Source organism: Bos indicus, chromosome 10 (genome assembly GCF_029378745.1).
Source record: "Bos indicus isolate NIAB-ARS_2022 breed Sahiwal x Tharparkar chromosome 10, NIAB-ARS_B.indTharparkar_mat_pri_1.0, whole genome shotgun sequence".
NCBI classification, from domain to species: domain Eukaryota; kingdom Metazoa; phylum Chordata; class Mammalia; order Artiodactyla; family Bovidae; genus Bos; species Bos indicus.
In genome coordinates, this window is record NC_091769.1 from 52,925,438 (window position 1) to 52,943,236 (window position 17,799).

The 17,799-nt window shown below is 37.7% G+C and overlaps 1 protein-coding gene across 8 annotated transcripts in view; it reads right to left on the reverse strand.

The window, feature by feature from the left end:
• Nucleotides 1–17,799, reverse strand: part of TCF12 (transcription factor 12) — a 393,181-nt gene that overhangs the window by 84,249 nt on the left and 291,133 nt on the right. For all 8 annotated transcript variants that reach the window (XM_070796676.1, XM_070796678.1, XM_019968768.2 and 5 more), the window contains one exon: nucleotides 2,118–2,253. In XM_070796676.1, coding sequence (XP_070652777.1) covers nucleotides 2,118–2,253 — 136 coding nt within the window. The remainder of the gene's footprint in view (nucleotides 1–2,117; nucleotides 2,254–17,799) is intronic.

Here is a 17,799-nt window from a genome sequence, read left to right on the forward strand (position 1 = left end):
AAGAGTGGAATAATAATTTACTAGGTGGTATTTACACAGGAGATGAGTGGGCCTCCTTGAATACCAAGCTTTGGCTAAGTTGCTTACTTTCCTGCATATTGGTTCCTCATTTGTTACACGTGAAGTGCAAGTAGGTCAGTCCACCTCTGCGACCCGCTGGACTATACAGAGCATGGAATTCTCCAGGCCAGAATACTGGAGTGGGTAGCCTTTCCCTTTTCCAGGGGATCTTCCCAACCCAGGGACTGAACCCAGATGTCCTTCATTGCAGGCGGATTCTTTACCAGCTTAGCCACAAAGGAAGCCCATGTAACATGACGTTAATATTATAACTTACTAGAATTTTTATAAAGATATAGTATGTATAACACTGTACCTGGCATAAAAGAGAGAATCCATAGTATCTAACATCATAATCAAAATAAAAATGAATATACAAGCCTTAATTTCTGGGAAGCTTGAGTTTTAAATGAAATCAACTCCCTCCCCTCACCCTCAATATTCCAGTGGTTCATTTCCTCCCTGAACTTTTAGTAGTAGTGTACTAGTCTATATTAGTGCTTTTTGTCATGGTGTGTGCTCACACAGCATTCTAACAAGGTATTTTTCTAGAGTGACACTGACACATCTAGAGTCAAAAGAACGTTTTTACCCTAACTGATTTGGTGGGAAACAAAAGTGGAGATGGAGAAAAGATACTATATCTTACCATTTCCTTAATAAGTATATTGGTCTAAATCACAGGGGCTTGTTCCAACAGCACAAATACTCAATCACCTATAAGCAGAGGTGGGCACATCTAACCAGAGATCTCTATGACTAATATGACAATCCATCACTGTGCCCTTTTATACCTTTAAGCATACTCTAGACTCAAAGGCTAGGGATATTTTAGCAAATTTTGGGTTTGACAGAGGTGCCTGTGTGCTAAGTCGCTCCAGTCGTGTCTGACTCTTTGCGACACTATGAATTGTAGCCCGCCAGGCTCCTCGTCCATGGGATTCTCTAGGGAAGAATAACAGAGTGGGCTGCCATGCTCTTCTCTAGAAGATCTTCCTGATAGAGGGATCAAACCCATATCCCTTATGTCTCCTGCATTGGCAGACAGATTCTTTACCACTAGTGCCACCTGGAGAAAGCCCTTACAGAGGTAGATATAACAAATTAGAAGCATAACAAGTATTTGTGGAATAAATAGCTAGGACCTATTTTCTTTTGGTTTATTTTAGAGGGTGGCCTATCCTCAATACAAACATGCTTTACAGTTTCAATTTTCTCATATAGAGGATTCTTTGTAAGAATAATCCAAAAGTCTCACATTTCAACATTGACTGGATAGGGTGTAAGAGTATACCTGAGGCTTGCTGTAAGCAGCAACATGAAAACAGACTGGCCTGCTTAGGCTACACACAAGACATGAAGGAAAGAAGTAAGGAAAATGAGAGGTGTATGCTTGATAGTTACTGAGTTGCCTTTTGAGGTAGTGTTTTGGAACTAGATAGAGAAAATGGTTGTACAGCATTGCGAATATACTAAATGTCACTGAATTGTACACTTTAATAAAGGTAATTTTATGTTAATTTTACTTCGATTTTTAAAAATTGAGGAATAGATGCAACGAATATGCAAAGAACATTGGAATTGGAGTCAGAAAGTCTGCATAAACCACCTACTAGGTATACGAATATGCTGTCCTTTGAGCCTCAGTTTTATGTTAAAGCCTGTATTACGCCCACTGACTAGTAGGACTGCTATATGAATGAAATGAGAATGTATATTATAAAACCATTTTGCAGACTGTTCAGCATTATATCAACTGTAGTCAAGAATAAGGGATTAATATTAGTATATGACATTTTTATTACAAGAGGGAAAACTAGTCCCATTTTTAAAGCTCCATTTTCCACTATTCAGTTCCTCTTAAGGTGATGATCAAATAAAAATATTAAACTGTTTATTAAGTATATACTGCTTTATGCAAATAAGCCCTAATATCATCATGACACCCAAGAAATCAAATTTTTTCTAATTAGAAGTGTAGCCAGAAGCATAAACTAATGGGGGTGATGGTGGGGAAGAAACATTTTTAAATGGGATTTGTTGTGTGATACACTTACCAAGTGCTGCAGAGTCATGGAGTGGTCTTCTCCTGGAACTTGTGGCAGAAAATGAGTAGTAGGGTGTCCCAGGTTTTCCTGAAGAAGAGAGTTGTGCTGGGCTTCCAAGCCCTAGATCTTGTCTCAGGAGACTAGACTATAAAACAAGGCCAAGGAAATGAGTTATCTTCTCATTGATTATGGACCCAAATCTGAAAATGACATCACTTTCAAATTATTTATGGTAACTTGAACAATGCTTTGAATTTAGGAAGTATCTAAGTACTTGTTTGAATTTTATTAGTTTAAACCTGTGTTTTCTCTTTTTGCCCATCCTCATGTCCTCATGTTGCCTGCTTTTTAGAAATTATGTAGATTCATACAATCTTAGAGTTGAAAGAATATTTTAGTTGGTATGTAGTTCCACTCTTTTTAAAAAATAATTATTATTTATCTGGCTATGTTGGGTCTTAGTTGCATCATGTGGGATCTTTTATTGTACGACACAAATTCTCTAGTTGTGGCATAAGAACTTAGTTGCTCAGTGGCATGTGGGATCTTAGTTACCCGACCTGGGATTGAATCTGTTGTCTCCTGCACTACAAGGTGGATTCTTAATCACGGGACCACCAGGGAAATCTCCTGTAGTTCCACTCTAATCATCAAGATCATTTTTGAAAAATGTCCACCCAGTCTTTTGCTTGAATGCTTTCATGAGCACACAAGGGAGTCAATTCTGTTCTTTTTTCCATTTCTTTTTTCTTTATGGAGAGCTCTCATTGTTTAAAAGAGTACCAATATTTTCAAGACTAGCCATTCCCGTTTTCATCAACTGTGTCTCATGACATAGTTTTGAATGTCCTCCCCACCATTCCTGACACAGACCTCCAAATTTATTTTCCATTTGTCAAAGTCTCTTGGAAAAGCGAATGGAGAACAATGCCCCAGATGTAGTCTTATTAATGTACAGGAGTTTCTGAGACTACATTTTAACAACACATTTGTGCTATGTAGCTCATACTGAGAGGTCAAGAGAGATCACACCCTGTTACTCTTTTATTATATAAGTTGCTATTAAGTAACATCCCTCCAATGGTTTCCTTGTTCAGTTTGTGTTCTTTGGTTCCAAGTGCAAGACTTAACATTTATCTCTAATAAAATCCATCTTGCTATATTTGATCCATAATAACCATCTGTCCAGGATGACAAGGCTGAGGAGAGAGCTCTAACATATGCTACAGAGACATCATGAGATTCTATTGAGTACTGCACTGAAATCCAGAGATTCAGCAGCCCTGACCTGCTAATCAACTGACCCTATCATAAAGCAAATGAAGTCAATGCAGCAGAATTTGTTTTCAAGCTTTCTGAAAGCTGAGGGAAAAAGAAGACCTCAACTGGAAAGCGTGTTAGATGCAAGTGAGGTTCTCAAATGAAAACAACTGTGATTTCGCTAACATATTTAGTATTCTCCCACCCCATATTTAATAACCTTTACAGTTATCACCACACTCTGGGTGGCTGTTAATTCTGGCTACTAAGTATCATAAAGACATGGAGAAATAAATCTCAGCTCTGGTGAGAAAGAATCAGTAGAACTTTATAACACTAGTCATGGTAGTCCAGTCCCTGCCTCCAGAAAAACTTTCATTTTCAGTTTATCACACTACTTAATAATCTTAAATAATATTTATGTTTCAGCTTAAAACTCTGAGATGGAATTAATATAACATAAAATTAATCATTATATTTCCAACCAGTGACATTTCAGTTCAGTTCAGTCGCTCAGTCGTGTCCAACTCTTTGCGACCCCCTGAATTGCAGCACGCCAGGCCTCCCTGTCCATCACCAACTCCCGGAGTTCACTCAGACTCACATCCATCGAATCAGCGATGCCATCCAGCCATCTCATCCTCTGTCGTCCCCTTCTCCTCCTGCCCCCAATCCCTCCCAGCATCAGAGTCTTTTCCAATAAGTCAACTCTTCGCGTGAGGTGGCCAAAGTACTGGAGTTTCAGCTTTAGCATCATTCCTTCCAAAGAAATCCCAGGGCTGATCTCCTTCAGAATGGACTGGTTGGATCTCCTTGCAGTCCAAGGGACTCTCAAGAGTCTTCTCCAACACCACAGTTCAAAAGCATCAATTCTTCGGCACTCAGCTTTCTTCACAGTCCAATCTCACATTCATACATAACCACAGGAAAAACCACAGCCTTGACTAGACGGACCTTTGTTGGCAAAGTAATGTTTCTGCTTTTCAATATGCTATCTAGGTTGGTCATAACTTTCCTTCCAAGGAGTAAGCGTCTTTTAATTTCATGGCTGCAGTCACATCCGCACTGATTTTGGAGCCCAAAAAAATAAAGTCTGACACTGTTTCCACTGTTTCCCCATCTATTTCCCACGAAGTGATGGGATCGGATGCCATGATCTTCGTTTTCTGAATGTTGAGCTTTAAGCCAACTTTTTCACTCTCCACTTTCACTTTCATCAAGAGGCTTTTTAGTTCCTCTTCACTTTCTGCCATAAGGATGGTGTCATCTGCATATCTGAGGTTATTGATATTTCTCCCGGCAATCTCGATTCCAGCTTGTGCTTCTTCCAGCCAGGCCTTTCTCATGATGTACTCTGCATAGAAGTTAAATAAGCAGGGTGACAATATACAGCTTTGACGTACTCCTTTTCCTATTTGGAACCAGTCTGTTGGTCCATGTCCAGTTCTAACTGTTGCTTCCTGACCTGGATACAGATTTCTCAAGAGGCAGGCCAGGTGGTCTGGTATTCCCATCTCTTTCAGAATTTTCCACAGTTTATTGTGATCCACACAGTCAAATGCTTTGGCATAGTCAATAAAGCAGAAATAGAAGTTTTTCTGGAACTCTCGTGCTTTTTCGATGATCCAGCGGATGTTGGCAATTTGATCTCTGGTTCCTCTGCCTTTTCTAAAACCAGCTTGAACATCTGGAAGTTCACGGTTCATGTATTGCTGAAGACTGGCTTGGAGAATTCTGGGCATTACTTTACTAGCATGTGAGATGAGTGCAATTGTGCAGTAGTTTGAGCATTCTTTGGCATTGCCTTTCTTTGGGATTGGGATGAAAACTGACCTTTTCCAGTCCTGTGGCCACTGCTGAGTTTTCCAAATTTGCTGGCATATTGAGTGCAGTCCTTTCACAGCATCATCTTTCAGGATGTGAAATAGCTCAACTGGAATTCCATCACTTCCACTAGCTTTGTTCGTAGTGATGCTTTCTAAGGCCCACTTGACTTCACATTCCAGGATGTCTGGCTCTAGGTGAGTGATCACACCATCATGATTATCTTGGTCGTTAAGATCTTTTTTGTACAGTTCTTCTGTGTATTCTTGCCACCCCTTCTTAATATCTTCTGCTTCTGTTAGGTCCATACCATTTCTGTCCTTTATCGAGCTCATCTTTGCATGAAATGTTCCCTTGGTATCTCTGATTTTCTTGAAGAGATCTCTAGTCTTTCCCATTCTGTTGTTTTCCTCTATTTCTTTGCAGTGATCACTGAGGAAGGCTTTCTTATCTCTTCTTGCTATTCTTTGGAACTCTGTATTCAGATGCTTGTATCTTTCCTTTTCTCCTTTGCTTTTTGCTTCTCTTCTTTTCACAGCTATTTGTAAGGCCTCCAGAGACAGCCATTTTGCTTTTTTGCATTTCTTTTCCATGGGGATGTTCTTGATCCCTGTCCTGTACAATATCATGAACCTCATTCCATAGTTCATCAGGCACTCTATCAGATCTAGGCCCTTAAATCTATTTCTCACTTCCACTGTATAATCATAAGGGATTTGATTTAGGTCATACCTGAATGGTCTAGTGGTTTTCCCTACTTTCTTCAATTTAAGTCTGAATTTGGCAATAAGGAGTTCATGATGTGAGACACAGTCAGTTCCCGGTCTTGTTTTTGTTGACTGTATAGAGCTTCTCCATCTCTGGCTGCAAAGAACATAATCAATCTGCTTTCGGTGTTGACCATCTGGTGATGTCCATGTGTAGAGTCTTCTCTTGTGTTGTTCGAAGAGGGTGTTTGCTATGACCAGTGCATTTTCTTGGCAAAACTCTGTTAGTCTTTGCCCTTCTTCATTCCGTATTCCAAGGCCAAATTTGCCTGTTACTCCAGGTGTTTCTTGCCTTCCTACATTTAATGACATTTAGTACATTCTTAATATTGTACCACCATCACCATCTAGTTCCAGAACCACTTCATCACCCCAAAAGGCAATTCCATACCCATTCAACAGTCATTTCCATTCATTTTTTTTGCTCGAGCTCCTGACAACAACTAATTTGCTTCTGTCCCTCTGGACTTATTTTGAATATTTCAAATAAATGGAATAATGCAGTTTGTGACCTTTTGTGTCTGGCTTCTCTCAGTATAACGTTTTTGAAGTTCATCTTGTTGTAGCATGTATCAGAACTTCATCCCTTTGTACAGATATACTGTAATTTGTTTATGCCTTTATCCACTTATGGAACATTCTGGCTTTATCCAGCTTCAGACTATTGTGAATAGAGTTGCTATGAACATTTGTGTGCAAGTATTTATTTGAGTAACTCTTTTCAATTCTTTTGGGTAGACACTTAAGAAATGAATTGCTGGGTCACACAGTAAATCTATGTCTAACTTTTAGAGAAACTGCCAAACTACTTGTTTTAATTCTATTCAGATTTTGCTATTTCTTCAGTTTTCCTGGTGTACATATTTCTAGGAATTTGTCCATTTCATCTAGAGTGTCAAATTTTTAGCATAAATTGTTCACTGTATTCTTTGATAATTCCTTTTATTTTTGTAAGATTAGTAGTAACGCCCCTATTTTCATTTCTGATTTTTATAATTAGACTCTTCTTTTTTTTCATAGTCAATTTAGCTAAAGATCTGTAAATTTTGTTGATCTTTTCAGAGAACCAACTTCAGATTTTGTTGGTTCTATAGTTTTCCTATTCTCTGTTTTAAAAAATTTCTGCTCTAATCTTTACTACTTCCTTCTTCCTGCTAGTCCTGGGTTTGGTTTTCTTTTTCTATGTTCTTACAGTATAAGTTAGATTACTGGTTTAAGATCTTTCTAAATGTAGGCATTTACAACTATAAACTTTCTTCTGATCACGGCATCTCATGTTTTGCTATATATTCTCTTTTTCAGTTTTTTTTTGTTTTGTTTTGTTTTAAAGAAAAAAGCCTATTCAACAATGCTGGGGTACACATGAAGTCATCAGTGTACTAAATGAGCCAAAGATCACTGCATTTTTTCAGAAATGTTTATAGTTAAGAAGACAACTTTCTCAGACTTCTCGAAAGATAAGTGATTCTTTGAATGGAGTTGATATCTTCTTTTACAAGAGAAAAAGTAAGGAAAGGAGAGTTTCAAACAACAGATAATATGATGTATATATGAAAAAACTGCATAATATCAATGTAATTACTTAGAATTAATCACACAAATTTCAACAGATACAAGATTCAACAGATAAGGAAAGAAAGGTGTTGACTAACAGGCATGAAGGAGAAATAGTTCCCCTTAAGATAACTAGGAGAAATGATAAAAATGAGGAAACAATAAATATAAATAACACATGCATCCTTTCTATTTCTATAACAAACCATTAGAAATGGATCTCCTGATTACATTATTTGTGTGAGAATAGTGTGACCCAGGAATCATCAAGTCTCCTGCATGTATTATACTAAAATTTCCATTGTCACATCTGTTTTGTGTTTCTGTTTTTTTGCCTGTGCTAGGCACATTCAACATTCCTCAAATAGCAATCAGAATATGGCTAGAATATGGTAGACGGAACATATTATTACCACATGTTTTAGGGCAGGGGTCATGTACCTTGAAATTTTTCTCTTAAGAAATCACTAGTCTTTTAATAGGATGTTCTCTGTTCACTACAAAACTGACTTTCATGATACAATGTTTTAAGGTGCCTGATATATTTATTGCTTCATCTGTGTTTTCTAATGCAAAAGGTATATATGAAACTGGTTGCTGCATTCACATAAATAAGTAAATGCATGAGAGGAGATGGGTATTCATATGTCACTTAACAATGTTCCTTTCAACATTTCCCTGGCATATAAATTCTAATGGGCATATAAGATGATGATGATTAATACCATGGTCAACAAACCATGGCCTACAGGTCAAATAGGACCTGTTGGAAAATACTTTTATTGGGACACAGTCTCACTCATTTATTTATGTATTTGTTATGGTGTTTTTGTGCTACAATGGAAGAGTTGAGTAGTTGCAACAGAGAATGTATGGTCTGGAAAGTCTAAATTATTTACTATGTAGCCTTTCTCAGAAAATAATAATAGACCCCTTATGCACTGTATTGATGGAGAAACAAAGGACTGTGTTTGGAGTATGGTAAAGAAGTCTGTGTGCTTAAGTTGTAAGATAACAATAGGTACTTACAGGTGAATGAAATGTAGCTAGTGAGTTATTTCTTCCAAGAATTCCAGTAACAGTCATAATAAAGACCAAAAGAGGCATAACTTAATCTAAAAGGTGAACAGGAAATACATTTCTTATATTCCTAAAAGTAAATGTCTGTAAATACTCAGATGTCCTGGAGGCAGCATGAGCTTTGAAGTTAGGTACCTGAGTTCAAATCCTCACTATAAGATCCTAGGCAAATTATCTAACATTAATGCATCTGCTTTGTTTTCTATATATGGTTATATTATTAACTAGTTCAGAGGGTTACTGGAGAAGTAAGTAAGGCTTAAGTAAAAGTAAGTGGCATGGTTGTAGCCCCTTGTGAAAAATAAAAAATTTCATTTTTTCTTTCCCCATAGGTTACCACATTCTAAGTATCATAAAAGAATGAAAATAAGATGAAGGGCATTTTTTTGTTGTTTCCTGGGTACAAAGTAAGGAGACCTCAGCTGCCCTGAATCCAAGATGGCTGAGTTGTAACTCTCAATGGTGAAGGTAAGATAGGATGTTGGAAATAGAAGAGAATAAACAAGCCCTCAGAGAAATGGCTGACAATCAGAGGCTAAATCCAAAGAGCAAAGTGACTAAAGAGGAAAGATTTAAACTGTATCAACCTAGATCAAGAATAAGCAGAGAAATGCCAACTTATTCTCAGAACGATTCAGCAGAAGTATGTATGTTTATGTGCACAAACCCATATACAGCTTATAGACCAACAAATATAGGCATATATCGAGTGAAAGAAAAGCAATGCATGTGCACTAATATGGTGAAATGTTATATGAAAGGCAATGGCACCCCAGTCCAGTACTCTTGCCTGGAAAATCCCATGGATGGAGGAGCCTGGTAGGCTGCAGTCCATGGGGTCGCTGAGGGTCGGGCACGACTGAGCGACTTCACTTTCACTTTCATGCATTGGAGAAGGAAATGGCAACCCACTCCAGTGTTCTTGCCTGGAGAATCCCAGGGACAGAGGAGCCTGATGGGCTGCTGTCTGTGGGGTTGCACAGAGTCGGACATGACTGAAGCTACTTAGCAGCAGAAGCAGCAGCAGATAATATTTACTGGAACAGTATTAAGCATTCAATTCAGTTCAGTTCAGTCGCTCAGTCGTGTCTGACTCTTTGCGACCCCATGAATCGCAGCAAGCCAGGCCTCCCTGTCCATCACCAACTCCTGGAGTTCACTCAGACTCACGTCCATCCAGTCAGTGAATGCCATCCAGCCATCTCATCCTCTGTCGTCCCCTTCTCCTCCTGCCCCCAATTCCTCCCAGCATCAGAGTCTTTTCCAATGAGTCAACTCTTTGCATGCATAGAGATATTATACAGACAGCAAGCAGGGGGACCCAATTTGAATCTATTTCTGTTGAAGAGGTTCTTTCCTCAGTACAACAAAATTTCTGTAGCAGTCTAGGAGTCCAATAACCATTTTTAAAGGTAACTTGAAAAAATGTTAAGTGACATATAAATGAATTTGTGAATTACAATCCTAAAGTTGAGTCACCTATAAAATACATACTGTAGATATTTGTACATATGCATGAAATAAAGGAAGAAAAAGAACAAATTTTTTTTAGGGAAAAAAGTTTACTTGTTACCAATTTTACCGATGATATACTTTTCTCCTTCCTCTTAGACAAATCTGAAGATGTGGTTAGGAAATACCCTATCTTCTTTTTCTCCAGTTAATTTCAAGAAAGCCACAGAAGTTGTTCTTCATCCTGCTGTCCTTCACCCAGTTGTCCTAATCACAGAAATAATCAGTTCCCCTGTTTTATCTGTACCATGATCGAAATGATTAGGCAAAGTAAAGGAAGGAGAAATTGTTTCTTCTTAAGAACACAAGATGATATTTCATCCTCCCAACTAAAATGAAATGTTTAGTACTGTAAGAAATACAAAAGAAGTTTAAGACAAAGTTTTCTCTACAAGGACTTGATACACTAACTAAATCATATATTTTTTCCTTTATTTGATTCTTAAACATTTTGGTAAAACCAAAGTGCACATAATAATCTATTGAATTTTTTCCTAAAATAAAATTACATATCAGCTCATACTATTGATTTTTCTGCCTGCCTATAACAAATGAGAAGCATTATTGATCTTGTCCTGAAGGTATCTCAGGCAAAAAGAATACCCAAGTATCCCAGAGGATATAGAACCAGACAAAGCAGCTTTATTCTGCTGTCTTATGCAAGGCAGAATTAGTATTCTGAAACAGCACTGCACTAAATTTCTTAACACATGCTTCAAGAAAAAGAATCTTTTTCATAGTCATCTAGAAACTCCATCTGTGAAAAATCAATCTAATTACCAAGGAATAATTAATAAAGGGTTATTCCTGAAACACTAAGATAGCATAGATTATTATCATAAAAACCTACAGTAAGTTTCATTTTAAATTACATATGACATACTTTTAGCCTAAATAAAAATTCCCATTTCTTTACATGGAACTTTAATAGCCTGTGCAGTATTTTTTAAGTTCCCTCTTCCTCTTCATGTGCATGAGAAACTCGGGGGACTCTAAAATGTGAACCTGAAAAGACTATTTAGTGTTCTTCATAGTGATCAGACAGGAAGTCCGCCTGCAGTGCAGGAGACCTGGGTTGGATCCCTGGGTAGGGAAGATTCCCTGGAGAAGACAATGGCTACCCACTCCAGTATTCTTGCCTGGAGAATTCCATGGACAGAGGAACCTGGTGGACTACTACAGTCCATGGGGTTGCAAAGAGTTGGACATGACTGACTAACAACAACAACACACTTCCTGTTGATACTGACCAAAAATGTAAAGAAGAGGTATAAAGTAGTAGGCAAGGCCAGCATCATTTACTAATGCAACTTCTTCATAATTACATTGGAACATACTGTGAATGTAATTTAATAGGACCACAGGAAAACATAATATATAAAAATGGTACTGATAAGTATCCAGGGGGATTCAAAATCATACTGTAATAATTTGGATACTCTTTACTCTTAAGAGGGAAGAATCTGAAATCTTGATAAACATAGACTTCCTTCCTTAAAACTACTTTTTACCATTAAATGGCTTAGTCCAAAGCTGTACTACATATATTTTCACATCTATTCACAATCAGATTAAACAAGCCTCATTTTATGATTACAAATTTGAAGCACTAACTTAACAATAATTTACTTTCTAGAAAAGATGGGAGTATCTAATGTTGTAGTTACATATGTCAAAAAATTTAAATACTTAATATGGACTGTTGGAACCTTTGCTCTTTGTTCATTCTACAGTACTCCTTAATTTCATGCCTATATTACACCCCTGAAATAGTATGCAGTTTTAATATATTATGTATTAAAAGCAAGCAGCTGTTCCCAAATTCGCCCTTTTGAGAGGGGACATGTTAAAGACACAGAAAGATATAAAACAAAAATCATGATAAAACAGAATATATAAATTGTTGAAATGTCCCAGATGAATTTTTTTGGGGGGGGGCTGTGCTGTGTGGCTTGCAGGATCTTAGTTCCCGACCAAGGATTGAACCTGTGTACTCGGCAGTGAAAGCAAAGAGTTCTAACCACTGGATCTTCAGGGAATTCCCTCAGATGATTTTTTTAGACTATACTATGCGCTTCTTTTGTTACTCAGAAATAAAGAAACAAACTGTTTTAAAAGCAAAATTAGTACAGTATTGTTATATTTGCAATTGTTCTTTTAATTTAGAAACATCACAGTACATTTCAGCTGTTGAGTCCATTTGAAGTTTCAGAGACAGGACAACTCAAGAGTGACAAAGTGGCATCTCACCTCATGTCATAACCAAATCAAAATCTCAGAGAGTGAAGAGGAACTCAGCAAAATATAAATGCTGGGCTTTAATAATATATCAGTCTTCTGTTAACTTTCTACAAATAATTTAAGGAAGGGCTATAATAAAACTCGAATTGGGACAACAGCGACATTTGCAAAATAATTGTTATTATGATGCAAATTCATTTACATTGAAATTCCAGGGATATGTTAGCAATTATCAGTAAGTTGTTAAAGAATTCTATCCTGAGAATCTCATTAGATAGCAATGCAAACTACAGTTGTTATCATTCTGAGAACAAAGGGATCTTGAATGAGTAATCAATAGCAACTGGCAGAAAATGAGACATTAATTATGACCCTCTCTAGTGTTTTGTCTAAGACAAGATTTCATTAAACGCTTTGTGCAACCTGAATAGTTCCAAGTCATTACCAACATTTTGGACAATATATTAATTGAGGGAGGGAACAGGAGGGGTGTACAAGGAAACAAAGTAAAAGAAAACCTGAGATGTCTCTATTTCTTTCCTGGGTCAATAAAAACACACTAGTCACTACTAGCCAACTGTTATGCTCATTCTTTTACAAGTCCCAAATCTTATAAACTCAACATGGTCTCTTGAAAATTTAATTATCATTTTTGATACTTAAAGTGTTGTGCAGGTTTGATAGGATAATGACAGTCATCCATCAAATGCATCCTGCCAACACAATCAGCCCAATCTTTCTGCCTTAAAAAGAGAAAAAACAAAGATGAGAAGAAGCTACCTATGTACTATTAAGTTACTAAAACATGGCAATCTTAGCCGTTTAAGTTTCTTAATCTTCTTTAACAGTAAACTAAAGGAAAAATTTACCATCTTGATATTTCATTTTCACTATTTTTTTTCCTCTGAAGTTTTCTCCTGAATCCTGCACCAGCTGACAGATAACAAAGAAGGAAGATTTGGGAGGTAAACTGATAAAGACAGACCTACCAGAAATAAAAGAACTATTAAAACACAAACAGCTAAAATTAAAGCTATTTTAGTACATTCAGTATTCAAATAATTGTAAACATGAAATAAGAATGACTTTATGATTTTACAGGTTCCCATAAAGAGACACCCCCCCCCCCCCTTTCAAAAAATGCTATTAGGGATGTTCTGAAGGCAGACTCTCCGGACGTTAGCAGTGAGCATACTCTGAGCAAGTCTTCGTCTAAGTGAGCAGCTTTTCCGACTGTCTGAATCTAGAAACTTCCTTGATAAATAAGGCCCTCTGGAAGACTTCCTATAAAGATACCAGTATGCCTCTGGGCCTTTTCCTTCATGAACACAAAGAAGGCAGCTATGTGAGATGCTAGCTAACATTAGAAGAACAAGATAGAAGGAAATATCATTTCTCTTTTGCTTCTGTGGAAACGGTGTGACATAATCCTAAGATTTTCAGCAGACTTCTAATACTCTGAAGCCACTCTTCTTTCCCTTTAATGTTAGGCTTTCATATCCAGTAAATGAGTGCACCCTCTTCCCCATCCCATGTATTTCCAAGAATACAATTAAGAGTAACACAAAACCCAATAAAGCACTAAGCTATTACTTGGGTATATAATATTTTTTGACCTAAAACATTCTATACTGGACATGTTTTTAAAAATTAAAACTTTCTTTTTTTGAATTTTCAAATATAAACAAAAATAGAACAAAATATAATGAACCATTCTTTATATATCTTTTACTCAGTTTCAACAACTTTCAGCATTCTGCTGTTTCTGTTTCATTTATTCTACTTCCTCTCAGTTACAATCCCCAAACTGACAACAATCCCTTATTATCATGTAATACCCAGCCTGTGTTCACCTCTTTCTTCACTTTTCCCCCCAGGATAGTGTCTAATCTTTAGCCATTATTTAACAGACTCCTTTCTACTGAAATAAGTTTACAAAAGAATAAAATGATTTTTTGAAACAATATTCTGAAACAGCACCATATTCTGAGCAGCACCAAAAATTAGCAAGTTTTACAGCGGGAATAGAAACAAAGAAAACAATGACTTTTCCCTCTGCCAAGTTACCTCTACATACTCTAACTCTCTGTGGCCTTTTAACAGAAGCAGGAAATTAAAACTGCCTACTGTTCATACTTAAGGATATTCCTCCCACAAAACAGTTTATTTTACCTCTGTTCCAAACAACTCACAAAGCCCAGCTCACCCTGAAGGCACCTGATGGCTTTTTACCTTCACCAATATGCTCTTTCCTGGATTACAGGATTTTGATTCAAACCTTTTTTGAATGCCTACTGTGTGCCAGCCACTGTGCATGCCCCTTTCACATGCTCCTTCATTAGTGAATCTTCTCCTGAATAGCTTCAACAGTTCATCCATCAGCCACTTTTATGTCTTAACATTCTTAATTCCAAGAATCCTCCATCACCATCAAATATCTACTCCTGAAAAGGTGTTGGTGTGAGGAACCACTTGACTTCTAAAATCTTTAAGTTCAATATTCAGTTCTGACATAACCTATTCTTAAAGCACCATCACTTCCCTATTACAGAACCTGTAAAACACTTATAAACATAAACCTCAATTAACAAGAGTTGAGAAATGAGATGGGAGGGCTCTCATAATCTGTGATGGTAACAGAGAACCCAAGAGGAAGAAGAAAGATTCTTCTTTCCTAACAAGGACTCAGCCAATGAAAAGCCATAAACTCTTGTTTACTTTTAGCCCTCCCAATTTCCTTTTCTCCCTCGATAAAAGCATTTTCCTTCCCTGCTGTGGAAGACTTGCATACGGCTAACCATGGTTATAGACCCAGAACTACAGTTCTTTGCTGATCCCAAATAAATCCATCTTTGTTGGAGAAATATGTGGTACTTTATTTGTTTTGGGCCAACATTTTGATGGCCCATGGAGGATCACAAAAGACCTCCAACGACTTGGGCTGATAAGCGAACAGGTATGGTACCCACAACTGAATCCATTGTGATGATTTTCTTGCTGACCCTAAGGTCTGAAGGTATGTCTTTCTCCTGGATCCATGTCTTCACCCTCTTTGTATTTGAAGGTCTCCTGGCTTTATCTGGAATCTATTTTAAGGTTTTACTTTTCTGGTTAAGGCTTTGCTCTGTATATGAGTACTTGTTTGGCACTTCAGTCTGACTTTGAGAACAGATTGATTCAACTAAAGCTGGCTGAGAAGCCGTCCACCCACTGCTTTGGTAAGAGGAGCTGCTTCACTGAAACCACATCAGTTCAGCACTGGCCCCTTCCTATGAGTACACAATTGCACTCATCTCACATGCTAGTAAAGTAATGCTCAAAATTCTCCAAGCCAGGTTTCAGCAATACGTGAACTGTGAACTTCCAGATGTTCAAGTTGGTTTTAGAAAAGGCAGAAGAATCAGAAATCAAATTGCCAACATCTGCTGGATCATCGAAAAAGCAAGAGAGTTCCAGAAAAACATCTATTTCTGCTTTATTGACTATGTCAAAGCCTTTGACTGTATGGATCACAATAAACTGTGGAAAATTCTGAAAGAGATGGGAATACCAGACCACCTGACCTGCCTCTTGAGAAACCTATATGCAGATCAGGAAGCAACAGTTAGAACTGGACATGGAACAACAGACTGGTTCCAAATAGGAAAAGGAGTACGTCAAGGCTGTATATTGTCACCCTGCTTATTTAACTTCTATGCAGAGTACATCAAGAGAAACGCTGGGCTGGAAGAAGCACAAGCTGGAATCAAGATTGCCGGGAGAAATATAAAAAACCTCAGATATGCAGATGACACCACCCTTATGGCAGAAAGTGAAGAAGAACTAAAGAGCCTCTTGATGAAAGAGGAGAGTGAAAAAGTTGGCTTAAAGCTCAACATTCAGAAAACGAAGATCATGGCATCCAGTCCCATCACTTCATGGCAAATAGATGGGAAAACAGTGGAAACAGTGGCTGGCTTTATTTTTTTGGGCTCCCAAATCACTGCAGATGATGACTGCAGTCATGAAATTAAAAGACGCTTACTCCTTGGAAGGAAAGTTATGACCAACCTAGACAGCATATTCAAAAACAAGGACATTACTTTGTCAACAAAGGCCAGTCTAGTCAAGGCTATGGTTTTTCCAATAGTCATGTATGGATGTGAGAGTTGGACTATAAAGAAAGCTGAGTACTGAAGAATTGATGCTTTTGAACTGTGGTGTTGGAAAGACTCTTTAGAGTTCCTTGGACTGCAAGGAGATCCAACCAGTCCATCCTAAAGGAGATCAATCCTGGGTGTTCATTGGAAGGACTTATGTTGAAGCTGAAACTCCTAATACTTTGGCCACCTGATGCGAACAGCTGACTCATTTGAAGAGACTCTGATGCTGGGAAAGATTGAGGGCAGGAGGAGAAGGGGACAATGGAAGATGAGATGGTTGGATGGCATCACCGACTCAATGGACATGAGTTTTGGTAAACCTTGGGAGTTGGTGATAGACAGGGAGGCCTGGTGTGCTGCAGTTCATGGGGTCGCAAAGAGCTGGACACGACTGAGCAACTGAACTGACTGACTGACTGACTGGCTGGGCTCCTCCAGGATAAAGCTGTTTCCTTAGAACTGGATGATATAAGTTTGCTTGGTGGTTGGGCAGTGTGAATATTTTTCTTTTACGTCAGAGAAAAACCTGAGGAATGGGATCCCAGTTATTTAAATATTTTTATAATATTTAGATTACCACCTCATAAGAAATCCAGAGATTTTATGTTTAAAAACCCTCCTCAGGCACATTTTAAACTAAATGGACCAATCTGACCAAATGTAATTGTTATTATGGAAAACATATGAAATCCCCAACTTTAATTTCCTTAAAACTGAATTTGACAGCAGCTCAAAAATTTTGAGAACTGAGTGGAAAACCTGTTTTAACTGGTATTCTGAGGCTTCCCACTATGATCAGAAGTCTGAAATGGCCTCTGTGCAAAATAAGATTTTAAGGTAATATTTGTCAAATTTCCCTTTTTCTCAGAAACTCTCCCTACTCCCTTTTCTTCTGAACTTGTCAGAACTTATCCCTTTAAAATTAAGCCTTCTGAGGTCCAGAGGCTAATTTCTTATATTCCCTGGACCAAAGCTGAATTGGGAGCCACCACCAAATACTTTTCCAAAGTAACTAAAGATCTTCACAGGTTTGCAGAGGAATTTAATATAGTCAATCAAACTTATCAACCTGGTTTCTGTAATTATATCAGCTAGTTTTTATACTTGTCACTGAAGGCCAGACTCAGTACTGAAAACTATTAATTGGGAAAATCTTAAAAGGTCTCTGGAATTACAAAAAGGTCTCTGGAAGTCCAGGCCACTAACTCATTTATTAAATCATGAGGCTAAGGCAATCTCTAAGTGACTTCATCAAGCAATTCCTGGGGCTTTTCCAAATCCTGTTGACTAGAATAAAATTCAGATTTGTAC